Source organism: Vigna angularis, chromosome 6 (assembly GCF_016808095.1).
Source record: "Vigna angularis cultivar LongXiaoDou No.4 chromosome 6, ASM1680809v1, whole genome shotgun sequence".
Taxonomy (NCBI): Eukaryota; Viridiplantae; Streptophyta; class Magnoliopsida; order Fabales; family Fabaceae; genus Vigna; species Vigna angularis.
Window position 1 is genome coordinate 36,517,062 of NC_068975.1, and position 16,887 is coordinate 36,533,948.

At 28.9% G+C, this 16,887-nt stretch overlaps 1 protein-coding gene across 1 annotated transcript; it reads right to left on the reverse strand.

Moving 5' to 3' along the window:
* Positions 1 to 6,606: 6,606 nt before the first annotated feature.
* Positions 6,607 to 13,922, reverse strand: LOC108341712 (protein EXECUTER 1, chloroplastic). The gene is made up of 11 exons (XM_017579358.2): positions 13,466 to 13,922; positions 12,958 to 13,074; positions 12,802 to 12,867; positions 11,835 to 11,941; positions 10,440 to 10,521; positions 8,801 to 9,529; positions 8,527 to 8,650; positions 8,242 to 8,411; positions 7,144 to 7,218; positions 6,907 to 6,999; positions 6,607 to 6,804 (listed from the first exon to the last, which is right to left on the reverse strand). Exons 1-11 carry the CDS (start codon positions 13,739 to 13,741, stop codon positions 6,712 to 6,714), a joined length of 1,932 nt encoding a protein of 643 aa, XP_017434847.2. The 5' UTR covers positions 13,742 to 13,922; the 3' UTR covers positions 6,607 to 6,711.
* Between the last annotated feature and the right edge of the window lie 2,965 nt (positions 13,923 to 16,887).

Sequence of the window (16,887 nt, forward strand, 5' to 3'; positions counted from 1 at the left end):
ATATATATATATATATATATATATATATATATATATATAAACATATATATCTCAGCCTCCGTGAGACGACGTTGACGACTTGATGGAGTGGCGTCACTACGTAGCGTCACGACCAAAAACTTTTGTATATATATTCAATTTTATTAAATATCTATTTTTCGTGTGTCATTTATAGCAATTTTTTTTATCATAGAAGTATATGTTTGGATTAAAGTGTAGAGAAATTAAATGTACTTCGGTATCTCAAATATTTTTTTCCTTAGATTTTTTGGAATTAACTGTTAATTCACAAAAACATTTTTCTGTTTGTATAGTTAATATTTGCACTAGACAATATCTTTTATCATTACTTGAAAGTTACTATGTAGATTCTAGAATTTATGTTTTGTTTTTGTAACTCTAAGTTAAAAGTATAGTTTTTCATATATGTCTACTGTGTTTAGTGTTATTTTTAATCCACAAATTAATCTGGTTCATTAAGGGTTTGAACTGGTTTGGATTTAAAAAAAAGTATGATTTTTTTATGTAGACTAATTTTTTATGCAGACTAATTTTTAATTCGGCTCATCAGATTGAACTCGTGGTGAGTTGAGTTGGTTCACAAAACAACATAATTTAATTTAATTATTTATTATTTTGTGTTTTATTATTTAATATTTTTTTTATTATATTATAGATGGTGATAAAGAAGAAGATGTTTCAAGAGAGAAAAGTATTATAGATTTGTATATTCAATATTCTAATATTATAAATGGATAAGTGATATGAAAATTATCAATATTAAAAAGTTATATATTTGTCTTTTGTACGTGTTTTTGGATTATGCATGAATTATATGATATTTTTTTAATTGTCTTTGGAATTTAACATCATTTTAGTGTTATGTTTGTTTAGATTTGAAATAAAAAATAATAATTCTTTTATTTTAAAAAAAAATTATAATTAAATAAGTCAATGTGTCAACCCATTTAACCCACTAATTCGGTGGATCGAGTCGAGTTTGAATTTTTCAGCTTATTAATAAGTGAGCCAGGTTAGGTTGGGTTTGCTCACTAAGTGATCAACTCGTAGTGAGTCAGACCGGATCGAACTAGGTTACCCATTTTGATAGCTCTACTTGTGTTTTTTGTATTTAGTTTTAAAATGTTTTTAAGTGTGATATCCTTTTATTTATATATCTTTTTAATCATTAATTATTTTATGCACAAATTTAATGATCATTTAATAACATTGAAATGTTCATTAAAAGATAATAAATGTCAATCTAAATCATAAGAGAAAATTTATCTATAAAGTTATTGTTTATAATTTACGTCATTCTAGAGCTCATATCAATTTTTAAACATCATTAAAAGATTAAGAGATTGTGTAGAATGATCTAAAAAGAAAAAATATTGTATAAAAAGAGAAAACGAAGAAATTAACTATAAAGAGAAAAGAAAAAGTACATTTAAGATATAAATATGTTTTTCAATCAAAGATCTATACTAATATCAAACCTAACACGAAATTTTTTACTTGGATCACTCTGAACGTAGTGATATGTAATCATTTTAAGAACATTTGTAAATGTCGAAATAGAAAATTTTGTTTGTGACAATCAATATTAATGTTATAATGGTAGTCCTAAGAACACCACGACAAATTTCAAATTTCTTGCTTAGGTCATGAATCTCAAAGTGTAACAACTTTTTGCATACTTGATGACAATTGTGAACGTTAATAATTATTTAGAAATAACATTAATAAATTATGACATTATTTCAAATTTTGTTTATTGTGTCAATTTTATTTTTAAGTATCATTTTGAAAAGGGTAGATTTTAATTTGTAAAATTATATATATATATATATATATATATATATATATATATATATATATATATGGGGTTTGCTAACGCGCGTACGCCTATTTTTCAGTTGGTACGTTTTAGTAATGTGTACCGGGTTTTAGTAGACAAAAAAATCCTTATATATCATGAATTCTAAGTTTTAAAGTTAAGGGTATTTTAATAATTTTCATTCTTACAAAAAATGATTTTATAATGAGTTTTTATTTTATAATTTTTGTCTTATCTAATTTTATCTAATTTTCACAAGCATAATGACATCAAAGGAATTGGTAATTGGCCTGGAAAAAATCAGAAACACTCATTGTTAAACAATTTCTTAGAAAAATGACTTTATAATGAGTTTTCATTTTATAATTTTTCTCGTATATAATTTTATCTAATTTTCACAAGCATAATGACATCCAAAAGAATTGGTAATTGACCTGAAGGGTTTATTTTAGAGATGATGATTCAACATATGCAGATGATGAAATTAGAGAGATTAGTGAAGATGGTGAAATTGAAGAGATCTTGAATGAACATTTGCCTGAAGGTGAATATGTCAATGACTCAACTCTTTACAAAGACAAATTGTTTAAAGGCAAATGTTTCTGATTTTTTCAATTGGAACTATAGTAGGGATGACAGAGAAAAGGTTGGAGTGAGAGAGATGAAAGATTGAGAGGAATGAGAGAGGTGAGTAAGGTTTGGGGTTTTTTTTTTTTTTAAGTTTTGAGAATGAAAATTATTAAAATACCCTTAACCTTAAAACTTAGAATCCATGATATATAAAGGTATTTTTGTCCACTAAAATCCGGTACACATTGCTAAAATGTACTAACTGAAAAACAGGCGTACGCGCGTTAGCAAACCCCTGTATATATATATATATATATATTAAATATATTATATATATAAAAGATAATAAACAAAGACACTTAAAGAGGTTTTAAAATATATCTTAAAGAAAAAACACACTATATTTTTTTATATTTAGATATGCTTGTTATTATTGATGATATTATCATTGAATTTAGTAAAGAGTCAAATTATTATGTTTGAATTGAAATTACATTAAATTAAATGATGTTTAAAACTTCGTAACATTACTTTAGAGCTGTTAAAACGGATCACAATCCACGGGCTAATCCGGTCCATCACGGGTTTGAGCCAAGTTGGATTTGAAAAAATTGTATTTTTTTTATGCGGGTCAGATTTCAACCCGGTTCATGCGGGTTGAACCTGTGGTGGGCCGGATTGGCCCATCAACCCACCTACCTAATTTTATTTTATTAAAATTTAATTTTAATTTTATAAAATAATATTTATTATTTTGTTTTTGCTTGAAAAAATTATTTAAGTTCCTTATTTTCAAAATTAATTAAACACCCTGGAGTGATTTGTTTAGATTTAAATTATAGAAAATTTGTAATTTTTTTTATTTAAAAAATTGTAATTAAGTGAGCCAGTGAGCCAATCCGTTTACCCACCCACCTGTGATGGGTTGGGCCGGGTTCGAAGCTTTCTGACTCGCTAATAAATGCGTCGGGTTGGGTTGGCTCACTAAGTGACCAACTCGCGGTGAGCCGAGTCGGGTGACCCGTTTTGACAACTCTAACTTTCATATAGAGTATAAAGACTTTGATATTTTGTAGAGCTGTCAAAATGGGTCACAACCCGCGGGCCAACTCGGTCCACCACGAGTTTGAGCCGGGTTGGGTTTGAAAAAAATGTATTTTTTTTATGCGGGTCAGATTTCAACTTGACTCTTTTAAACCCGGCTCATGCGGGTTGAATCCGTGGTGGACCGGGTTGGCCCACCAACCCACCTACCTAATTTTATTTTATTAAAATTTAATTTTAATTTTATAAAAAAATATTTATTATTTTGTTTTTGCTTGAAAAAATTATTTAAGTTCCTTATTTTTAAAATTAATTAAACACTTATCTTGGGAGTGAAATTTGTTTAGATTTGAATTATAGAAAGTTTGTAATTTTTTTATTTAAAAAAATTGTAATTAAGTGAGTCAGTGAATAAACCCGTTTACCCACCAACTCGTGGTAGGTCAGGCCGGGTTCGAATTTTTCTGGCTTGCTAATAAATGAGCCAAGTTGGATTGACTCACTAAGTGACCAATCCATGGTGGACCGTTTTGACAGCTCTAATATTTTGTATAAAGACAATGATTTTCAGTGTACATGGATGTATAGTTAAGTATTATTTAAGGGACACATGCAAAAGTCATGTTTTAAAGAAAAAAAAAAGTGAATAGTAAAACATTTAGGATGTTTTCTGAAACAAATATTTAGGATGTTTGTGTTTTCAATGCTAATTATTTCTGTCATAATGGAAGAGAATTCCTCTTCGATGTTTCTTTTAAGGAATGGAAATTAAATGCGTGGATTTCCTTTAGAGAAGTTCATGAAAGAAGATAGTTACCAATCTGAATCATCCATGTACCTATATTTCTTATCTCTATTTCCTTGGGTTAACATGAAAAATTAGTACAAACTAATTCACTTAAATTTCTTGTGAGTATCATATTTGTTATTTAGCTCACTAGATAAGGTCAAAATAATTTATTTTTCTTAAACTAAATGCACACAAATGTACAACAAAATAAAATAAGGAATAATATTAGACCAAACAAGTAAAATTGTTCTGGACTGGAATCTTACATTTTGACCTAGTCTATGAGATTTAACTTAATTATTTTTTTTAAAGCTCGAAAGAGTTTGATAATGTATCTTCAAATTTTTTTAAAATATATGTAACAGAAGATATGATTAATTTTTAAAAAATAAAAAAGTCTTTTATAAGATTCTTTGACCTAGTTGCTTTTATAATTTTAAGATATATAGTTATTTTTTAATGAAATATTATGATTTTATAAATATACAAATATTTGAATTAATTAAATTAATTATAAATTAAATAATTTTGCTTATAAATATTTAATATTTATTTTAAATTATTTTAATGAATTAATAATACTTAACATTATCTAAAATATATTTTAAAATTTTCATATCATTTTAAAATAAATTTATCAATTTTAAATAAATTTATTTTTTTCATAAATTAAATTAATTCATATAAATTACCTAATTAAACATTTAGAAATAATATAATAAAATATTTTAAAATAATATAATAAACATTTACAGATAATACAATTAAAAAAATATCAAAAGCTATATTGAAAATTTGAAAAAGAAACATTGAATTTAGAGAGAATAGATTTCGAAATTCGATGTTTTTTTCTTTCGAAATAATATTTTTTATAGTAATAATTTTTATATGTTTTTCATTTATGAACATTAAACACACATTTTATTAGTTTCATTTGTTATTATATTTCTTAATTTTCCAGCACAAATCAAAATAACAAATACAACACAAATGTTAACTTTAATATATGATAATAAGGTTATAAATGAGTAATAAAAATAATAAATAATACAGTTATTATTATTATGATAATGTTGATAGTCATAATTAATTAATTGGAATCTAATATATTATCACACTAAACATATGTTAACACATGATATCAAATAAATAAAACCCAATTAGTTTTTATCAAATTTCATTAATCAGAAGTCAAATCTGGAATTTGGAATTCAGATGAAACCTTTGAAGTGTAGGTTGAAACACCCATCATGAGAAACTTTATTTAAAAAGGAAATGGTTTGAAGAGTTTGCTTATGTTTGGGTGGAATAAGATAACTATTATTAGGAATTAGTGTGGCATGAAGGTTCGAATTTTTAGATCCCTAAATCAAGACAGAAGAAAATTATAGGTAAAATTAGTTGTTTGGATTAAAATATATTAGCTAATCTAGCTCACAATAAATCGAATTGGATTAAAGTTCTTGTTTGGAATTATAGATGAATTATTCGTTGATAAAAAGAAAGCCTAAAAACCAAATTTTTAAAATTTTAATTATAGTTTCCGTAAATTATCCTTTGTCATTTATAGTTTATGAATGGAATTTCCTAGTACCTCAATGACTACAAAGAAACCTCTAACTGTATACATTTTCTGTATTAGGATATATTTTTTATTTCTTTCTTTTTTTCAGGATTTCCTTGCACTTTTTTTTGTTTTATTTTATTTTAGTTTTTATTATCTTTGTCCTGTTTAAGTTATTGACAGTCTATGCGTGGAACAGTATATTTAATAATCTCCAACTGTTTTATTATATTGGTAATCTATCATTTTATCTCTATTCCAATAGAAATGCTGATAAACAATAGAAATGCTGGTGTTTACTAGAGAAAACAAATGAAATGAAAAGGAATGAATAATATAAAGCCAAGACGAATCACAAAGATCTTCATTCCATCTTTTTGTCTACCAAAGAGACAATACTTTACTTATTCCACTATTACAAACCTGGCTGAGAAAGCGTAAAAAAATTGGGATTAAAAGATTAGAGCATATTAAATTAATTTAATAAAACATAAAACAGTAAAGTCATTCAATTTCTACAAACTACTCACAAGTTCCATAGTTTTATTATACTAATCCGATCATGATTTTCCTATCTGAGAAGAAAAGTCCTTTTATAAATAAAAGGACTTTTTGCTCCACCCAAGAAGATAATCACATAATAGTAAATTTTACCATTCCAACAATACAATTTCTTGTTGAGAAAAGAAAATTAAATATATAAATTTTCTGATCAGTAGATTAATACCATATTTTCATTACTAAATGCTTTATTAAATCTTAAAGGTGCCTTTCTGAGCAGAAGATTAATACCATATCTTCATTACTAAATGCTTTATTAAATCTTAAAGGTGGGCAACTTACCCAGAATCAATAGAAAGAATTTACAAGTTGACATTATGTACAAGTAGAACAAAAAAAATCCTATCCTTGAAGCTTCAACCGACTGAACAATGCCAAAAAAGGTTGTTCAGGGACCCAGTACACAAATCCAACAACAGGCCCTGTTTTGAGGAACTGCAAATCAAATATACAAGTTTCAATCACAGACATTAAGGATGAGTTCTAACCGGAGTTAAAATAGCAGGATAAAGCAATTAGACAAAATTGAACAAGAACCTTTCCGTCTAGTATCACAAGTTCACCGTCAACCCATCTAGGATTTTGAAATTTTGGCTCCGCAAGCCTCCCCTGACCTTCATAGCGTGCAATCTGTGATGCCAAAGATGTCAGAACATTAAGCAAAACAATTATAATCATTTTTTCACTCTGAACTAGTGATGAAAAGATTAGGAAAAGGATAGAGAAAACACTGGTAACAACTATTGGGGTACCAAGTGAAAATGCACTGCCTACCAATCCAAACTCTTTGGGAATTATTTTACTGAGAGGAAGTCGATGCCTCTTTCCAACTTTTGCTCGAAATGCTACCTAAGAAGATAAAGAAACATGAAACTTTGACAGAAGTAGCACAAAAAAGTGAACACAGATTAATACAGCAACAAAGAAATGATTAGGCCAATACAACATTGATTAAGCTAATTCCCAGAGGAAAAACTTCTAAAAGAATAAATTCAATACTTAATCCCGACACTGATTTAAGCTCGATGAGACACCCAACTTACAGCAATAAACTCCAGAAAAAATCCCCGCAATAGATTGAGAGCCACAAAATGGCTAGCGTACCTTGTTACAAATTAAATTACAGTAATGTTGTTTGATTCTATGTTCAACCACTACAACCCATGTGACCTAAGTCATCAATTCACCATGCAACTGAATGAAAATGTGCAAAGGTATCAAAATTTAAAAATATTTACCGGGCATATGCAACTCGAGTTTGTCTCGATATATTGATTTTTAAGTATCTAATTACCTAAATAAACTTATTAATTGAATTAGCAATACATTTTGTTTATTTATTTAGAAAAATGTTTAATAATATTAAAATTAAGTATGTAACTTTTTATTTGAATAGCTTTTATTTGTAATTACTACTGTGAAATGTCAAACGAGGTAAATTTGAATAGTTTTCATTTGTTAATTAACTGGAGTTTCACACGTTTCAGTGTTCAGAGTCAGACTGATACCGTGCAAGTCTGTCTCCACAGTCAGACTAGCACACTCTTTTTTGATCTGAAAAGTATTAAACATGTCAATTTGCAGGATAGAAGTTAATGCCTCGTCCTACTTCCAAGAATCTGAAAACCTATATATGTAAAGATAAAATACATGAAATTGCAATTTCTTCAAGAATAATTTAAACAAATCAAAGCAAGACTTGCAGCTCTTCTCCGACTCAGATACAATACAACATTCCTTTTTCCAAAAAAAAAAAGAGAGGGTAGTGGGGTCTAAGATTGCTACAAAGAAACCAATATAATAAAATAGTCAAGGATAGAGGCAAAAAAATTTTACGTTTATTAAATCTATCCAATAAATTTAGAGTATTACCTGGCCTGCTGGTACATAAGGATCCCCAGTCAGTTTCAAGGCTTCCACATACTGATAAAATTCAAGATTGGAAGACTCTTTATTCTCACCATCTTCTTGCCAATGGCCATATCTATATCTCAGTTGAATTACTTCAGATGAGTAAAGCCCATGTGCACTAATGTATAGACCTGATGAAAGTGAAAATATTTAATATTCAGTATACACTCAGATTAAAATCTTACACTGAGCAGGCAATCTCAGCACCTCAAAAATACTAAATTAACAAGTTCTCTAAAATATCACCATTCAAAGGATCTAAAGAAGTTGGTATTTCAATGCGACTGAACATAGTTGAACCAAACAATAGTTCACGGTTTTGAGGCCGGCTAAGATTAAGTCTTACTAAGTCTTCCACATCTTTGAGAACCTAAAAGATTGAAGCAAAACACTATCACATAAGCAATTTTTCAGCTAGACTCAACAAATTCGACAAACTTTGCAAACACTACGATTTGCAGGTTTATATTTTACTCAGAATAAGATCATATCAATCATCAGATAGTAAACATTAACCTACCTTTGGGGGTATTTTCCCCTTTCCAATGAACTTAGAAAGATTATACATAATACTATCACCTCTATCTTGGCCTTGAATTTTTGTTGATTTATCTGGTGAACATTTCCCTTTGCCATGACCAACCTGTTCATGGACTAATTCTTTTATGGTAAACGAAAATGAATCTGGTCCGGATGTCTTCAGCTTTGCAGGAACTCGAAGCAATTCTCTTGTAGGAAAACTGCTGGAAAGTTTCTGGACAAGACCACCAATGGCAGGCTTGACTGCAAATTTATTTTGTTCATCATGTTCAAAAGCTTCCAGACTAGAACTTAATTCATTCTCATCATGAGTTTCAGACTCAACATCTTTCAGTTCTGGAGTTTCTGTTTCATTGTCCTTGTTAGAATGTACTTCATCTTCATCTTCATCCCCTTCTTCCTCAGTTATCTGCTCAATCACCTCAGATATTATATCCTTGTCTACTTTGTCTGGAGTTGTAAACTTCAAAACCTTCTTTACACCAGGGATCGTATCCTTCAGGATATTCTGAAATCCAGGCATTCCATCAGTTGGATCAGAGCTATCATTCCTATCATCAACAACCTCCGGATCTTCAGGACTCCCAACAAATAGCTCACTTTTATCTTCTGGTGACTCCACAGAACTCGTTCTCTCAGCAGCATCCAAAGCTTTAGTGGATTTTGTTGGGGGACTATCGGAACCTCCTCTCTGCTTTAAATACACAGCCTGAAAAGCATAAGAATGTATAAGACCAAAGGTACTATTGAGTTTGCAACAAAATACGAATTAAATCCAAATCAAACCATGCATTGGTTCAGGCAATTCTTAAATAAACACTTGTCACTTGGTTAGGTTTCTGAAATTTGTAAACTTTGATGCATGGTTGAGTTAAATTTTGATCCTCAAGCAAATCAAGCTGGAACATGACCAATATAGGCCACACCTAGAAATATAAGTTGCCTAAGTTTTCACTCTTAACTTGAATTAGTAATACTATAGCAAAAATCCTACATATGTGTGTAACCCACTCTTAATTTGCCATGAAAAACAATTTTTTTAAATTTGGTGAAATTTGCCATTTGAAAATTAAGAGTCAAGCAATATGAACCTCAAAATGAACTAGCATGCTTGTTTGGCCAAAGTCAGTATATTTTTTAAACTAAAACCCAATGCAAAGAGAATCGTGTTATTTTAAATCCAACACATTGGTTGCTATTCTAGACTGTTATTAATTTATAGAAATACAAATATTTGTGTAAAAGATTTCATGAACAATTCAGATAGTATGGACTGTGAAGTGAACGAAGTTTTTGGGTCATAAGCAATATATTCCATTGTTGCATATAATCCCTGATTCCTCTATCACAATGCTTATGATAAAAAATAATTTACCAACAAAATTATTGAAAGAAACTTTTATAACAGCCTACAGAATATAATTGTAAGCACACTCATCCATACTCAGCTACAAAAATGTTCAGTGAACAACAACAATCCATTTTGAGTGCAATTAGTTTGGCAAATAAAATAAGGTAATTGAACTCAAATTTTTTAGAGGAATGCCAATTGCTTATGTTCTAATGAATGATTCCAGGAAAAGTAACAAAAAATTAAGGGATTAGTTTAGAAGAGATACCTGTGACTTAAATTCACCATTCTTATTCTTTATAAGAAAAAATTCAAATAGAGGAACACCAACAGCAGAAGTAGCAAGTTGCCTGAAAAATTACAGTGAAGGTCAACATCAAGTTATGAAAAAGAAATTATCTTATACAACATAATAGAACTTTCTGTTATAGAATAGGCAACACAAGAAAACCTTAGTAAACGTATCTCTGGCTTGGGAACAATTTTTTTTTGGGGAACACTCAAATGGTTGGTGAGTAACCACTTATTGACATAACTGATTGAATATTGTACCTAATTTAGAAAATTTTACTAAGATTTCCTTCTTTAAAAATTTGCCACAGTAAATTAACACCATAAGATATGGACAAGGAGCACACCAAGCACCCAGGGTATGAACTTATGGAACATGAAATTCATAAAAAAATTATATCTCTATCATCTAGAATATTGTTGTCTACCTTTAAAGTATTTCATTCAATCTTTGATAACTTTCTCAACCTAGTTCAAGGCATCACCATTATGACAAAGATGACAAAAAAAGACCACACTAATAGATGCTCACAAGTAAAACTTGCTATGGATTATATTTGGTTAGTTTGACGGGTATTTGCAGGCAAAGTAAATGAATTAATTGCTTCTTTAGTCATCAAGAGGCAAGGCTGCTAGTAACGTACCTGTGTAGTGGTTGCCCACAATTTAAAACTACTTAGATACCCCCCAATAATACAAAGTACGTTACCCTATAATTGTTTCAAGAACCGAAAGACAGTTTAGAGATACCCCATTATATGATTGAGTGGTTAAAGGTGATGAAGGAATTGTGAGGTTAAACCCCGGTCATCAAGTTGATCAAAGGTCAGCAACAAAGGACAAAAATATATTATAAATTTACCGACACTACTAAAAGGCACAAGTTCATAAAGTGGAAGTTGAAGTCAAATTCAAATCAACTTAACGCTGTCACAATTATGTTGTACGGAAATATGATTTCTATCTTAGACTTATAACCAAATTACTCCATTAGAATCTTCTGTGTTGTTTATATGTAAGTGCAAACCAATTGTACACTTCAAGACTAGGCTCGTCTGTCTTCTCCATTTACTCTGCCCCTGTCACACTATCATGCAAGAAGTTTTGTTAACAGGCTGGTAGAGAAAGATGTTTAATTTCAAACCATTCTTTTACTTTCTAGTGAATTAAACTTACAAGTGTGTAAGCAAATAAGCCCAAATCAGTAGTCCGTTATACACTATAGTTCAATTCCACCTCTATTCAATTGGGATTTCCAACGCATATAAAAATATTGAAGTTCTAGCATACATATCTAAATTCTAAGGTAGCATCTCTTTCCCCAAAAATAATTTTTCCCTTTCATGAAAGAACCATAAGAAATAGAAAATACCCAGGACTATAACTCCTTGCCACGTATCTTCCATGCTCTGGAGTTATGCGAATAATTAGACCGTGTGGACCATTAGTGTCTTCCGAGATTCCAGCCCACCAACCCACCTGCAATAGCCATAAGATATTGATGTCAAAGTATATCGTACTGCTAAGATACCAAGTCTAGAGATGTTACAGTATCACGGTTATATTTGGATGCTTTGAAGAGAATAACGTAAAGAGTAGTTCAGACCATTAAGGAATGCAGGGAGAGATTGAACCCTCTCCTATATTTTCCATCTTCTCTCCCTCCACTGTAAGCCGAACACGAGTCCCATTGGCACTAGGGAAACCCTCATCAAGTACCAATCACTATGGATGATAGGTATTCACGAAAAAAATTGGAGAGTTTTGGATAATTGAAAAAAGAGATTAACGGGATGTACCATTTTCAAATCCACCATACCAGGCCACCAAAAAGTAAGGGAGAGGGGAGACATACAATGGTTATGGTTCCCATCATTTCCCATTTCAATTTATTGCTTAAAATATCCCAAACAATGGGTTTCAAACTTTTTCCTACACCATTGTATCAATTCAAACATAATCAATAGGTGAAGAGCACATGTTCCAAAATAAGAGCACGTTACAGGCTGGTAAGAAAAACAAAAAGTGCCACACCAAGAACTTATTCCATTCTACAAAAATCAAGTATATGGTCCACCTCCTTAGATTTAACTAAACTAAAACAGTTCAAATCACGAGTATGAGCTATAAATAAAATAGCAAGGAGAGTATCACCTTGAGCTATAAATAAAATAGCAAGGAGAGTCTCACCTTGATAGCGCATACAATTTTCCAACCTATGTGATAGCAACTTAAATACAGCTACAATTATTACAGATTCTAGGATCATTCTTTGACGTTGCATTTCAGATTCCTTTCCATAAAATATATACAAAGACATTCTTGAAATGAGAACTCACAAGTCCGATGCCAGCTTCATCTCTTAAGAAAGCTGCATCACTGTACCGCTCTTCCTCTATGGCCCTCTGAAATATTCGGAAGGAAAATAAAGAAAGTCCAATGGAATGCAAAGAGAAAGCAGAATAAATAAAAGCAATAGGACTGAAAATTCATACATTTAGATTAGATATGACCGTTCCAACAGTGTCATTGGTAGCTACAGCTGCAATGGCCACCTTAAGCGCAGCCGCATCATCGTAATCCTCAAATTTCACAGCATCACCGAAGCGAGACTGTTTCGTTGAGCACAAAAACATGTCATCCTCATTTATTAGCAGCATCAGTAAAAGTTCAAACAAACAAATTCCTATAAATCATCTCTTTGGTCCTGAAAGTGTCATGTTTGGTCTAAAATTAAAGAAGTCTTTGAATGTTTCATTTTGATATTTGAAAGAGTAAGGAAGTTTCAAATAAATCCTTGAAATTTCTGACTATTTCAGAGACTTCTCTTTCAAACTCTAAATATCTGCTAGTATTGACAAATTGCACCTTTTAGAGGCTTAATTTATTTTATTCGTTTGAAGACTAATGTCCTGTCATATTCTTTCTTTCGTCAAAAATAGCCTTTTACCTGGAGATTGGCAGTAAAAATCCGTACAAGGTAGAATAATAGTGAGTGTGTACCTTGAGAGTGTGCAGGAGACTTTCCTGTTCATCAATCTCGTGGAAATGGTGACGCCATTGTTCCCAATCCCATTCGGCGTCTTCCATGGAGGCAGAACAGCGCAGAGAATTGGTGTAGGAATTGAATTTGTTGAGGGAATTGGAGACCGCGTAGGATATTGAAGGAAGTGGAAGCAAGCGTGTAGATAATGAGGAGGGAAAAGAGGAACACAATTTGGTGTTTGGAAAGTTGAAATGCGTTGTTGTTGGAGACGATGATGATGTTATGGAAGCCATGGATGGATGTGTGAGTGTGAGTGTGCTGTGTGCTGAGTGAGCGAAGTGTGACTATGAGAGGAAACGAAGGAATATAAAGCTGTGAAGGTCACGCTATGGCCGGGAACAGTTGGTTTTGCAGCAAGGGATAAGAACCAACTTCGGTTACATTGTTCCTTGATGTGTCATCACCTTAACTTGGTCAGAGACTAAAGCGGCGTGAATCTAGTTCTTAAAAGTGGGAAATTTATAAAAAATAAATATATAAAGCAAACTTTTAATTTGGTTATAATTATAATGTTATGTATAGGTGACTGATGTCATATTAAATTTAATTTTTAATGTGATTTTGATTTCTATAACAGTTTTGATTTTTTTTTTGTTAACTTCGTTATAACAATGTTGTTCCTTTTAATTATACTTTTTTTAATCACTTTATTAATTATTTATCTTGATACTAGATTCACAACCTAAAAATACTTAATAGATCAAACATATATATGCAAGATATGCTTTTATATATTATAAAAACAGGTTTAAAAAGTAATAATTTTATTTAGGCATAAGATTTAATTTGAAAATTTATATGACATGATTATCATAGTATTAAATTTAGTTAGTAACTATTATTTATAATCAAACATAGTCACTCAATAGGTATAATAAATAGTAAGGTTGTTACAGTAAGTTAATCTAAGGATTGGTTATTAGTAATTGAATTAATTATTATTTTGTGTTTTTATCATTTTATTGAGTCTTTAAAATATCTTATGTTTGTATATTAAAAAAATAATATTTTTTTTAGAATAAAAATCAATGTATAATTATATATTTTGAAGACACAACATAAAAATAAAAATAAAAAAATTAAGAAAGAATCTAAATTACTAAAAGTAAATATGTTCCTTCTCCAACTATTACAAAATTTTATAAATCAATTTAACCTATTACAAATGGACTCACTCAACTTCTGTTGACCTATTTTTTTTAGCCATCACTATTATTAAAATAAATTAAAATATTTGATGAATAAAGTAATTAATTAAACATCAAAATTATTTACATATTATTAAAAAAATTAAAATTTAAAAAAATATCAAATTATCAATTTTGAATTCAGTAATTATTAATAAAAAATTATGAAAAAGGTAAAAAATAATAAAGAGTTATGTTTGATGTATTATGAGTTAACAAATCATAATGTATTTTAACATTTAAAAAAGCAATCACATTTAACCGTTATGATAAGTGAGGATGACTCATCAGTTAAAACTCATTTTGATACTTATAATAAATAATACCCATTCATATTTATAGAAAAATAATATTATAAAAAAATAATTCAAAATTAACATGTTTTAAAATAGTAAGTATTTAAATATTGAATACGATGAATTTAATATGAAAATGAACTGGACAAACAAAAATTGAGGAGATTAAAAAGGTCGTGTATTAAAATTATTCTAGATCTTAATAAGCGAATTGATTTTTTGAGTGAACTACGGTAATATTTAAATATTCTTCTTAAATTTTCGCAAACCTTATACGTTTAATTAACTGTTTACATTTTCCAAAATTATGTTGAAATATTTTCAAATATTTAGCTTCATGTTGAATATTGTTCTAAAATTAATCTTAGAGTAAATTTATGTTGGATAAAAAGGAAAATATTTTTTTTAACAATAATTTATGTAACGGCTTCTCATTGGTACGTTTAAAATATAAGAGTTAATAAAATAATAATATATAGTTTGTTAAAAAAAAGTTATTATAAAAAAGTTGTTAAAAAAAATTGTTAAAAAAAATTGTTAATATACGAGGATAAAAACAATCATATTGAGTGTTACTGTTGATTTATCTTTACAGTAAACCTATTCATTTAAATATATATCACGGTATTTTAAAATCAATTTGTACATTTAATTTTATTAAAAATCAAAATTCTCCATCCATGTATTGAACGCGCGTTACGGCCTTTAAATTTCCCAATATGTTTTTCTATATTAGATGGACAATTCAATCCACGAAGAATATAATTGGAAATTTTGTTTTCATCAATAAATAATATTTTTGTTAGCAAGATGAAACGTAATCAACTTAAATCTAGAATAGCTGTTCTGAATTTCAGCAGGAACACTGAAGGTATTATATGATGCATATTTTTCTATGAAAAACGTAAAAACCACCCATTATGCAACACTAATAACATTTCAAAAGTTTTTATGAATACATTTCGATAATAAATATCAAGCTACAAACTTTTTATTAAATTGGTTGTTCATCTTTATTTTTATTTTTTGATTGTCTAGTGTACTAAATCTAATACACTTGTGAGAGTTGGAAATAATAATATTAACTTTTTTATTGATATAGTAAAACAAAAAATCAAGTTTAAGTTTATTTGTTAGGCAAGCTAAACAAACCTGATTAAATATAAGTAATCACAGTTAATTAATTTTATGATAATTTTACCAATTTACCATTAGTTCCTTACTTACAAGTCAACCTACCTTCGAATTTAACCCCAAAAAAGAATTCAATTCGGATTTGTTAGGCAAAGAAATGCTTGAACATTATTTTATTTATTATTTGTTATTATACACTAATGAAAATGCCATTAGAAATATAACTATAAAAAGTAGTTAAATATAATGGAAACCATAGTTATAAAAGGAGGTAGTAATTTTTGGTAGCATTCCTTTAAATATAAAATAAATTATATTTGATATCTATTTTATATAGATTTAAGATTTACTTACTAATTATTTTTAACTATAATTAACTCACAATATAGTGTAAAGTAATCCACACAATAAATATTTTTTGTAATGTTTAAAATTTGAAACCAGTTCATTCAAGCTGAACTAGTTGTGATGTAGTAGGTTAATCTAACCTATAGAGGAAGGGAAAAAAATCATTTAATTAGAAAATTAATATTCAATTACAACTTTAATTATTTGATTTTTATGTATTATATAAAAATATATAAAATTTTATGTAGATGGACAATAGTGATATTAAATTAAAAAAAAAATGAAGTTGAAAATGATTGAAAAATGAATTGATGTCACATGTTCATTTATTTAATTCGTTATGTAAAATTTAGATTATGTGTAATGTTTAATTATTAATTATATAAATTTGATTTGTTATATTTGATTAAATAT

Excerpts from the sequence above, each read along its gene's own strand:
- LOC108341712 (XM_017579358.2), bottom strand. The coding sequence starts at position 13,741 with ATGGCTTCCATAACATCATCATCGTCTCCAACAACAACGCATTTCAAC. Across the intron at positions 12,868-12,957 it reads CGGTCATATCTAATCTAAAT|AGGGCCATAGAGGAAGAGCG; the intron begins GTATGAATTTTC and ends CGAATATTTCAG. Across the intron at positions 8,412-8,526 it reads TTCTTTAGATCCTTTGAATG|GTCTATACATTAGTGCACAT; the intron begins GTGATATTTTAG and ends CACTTTCATCAG.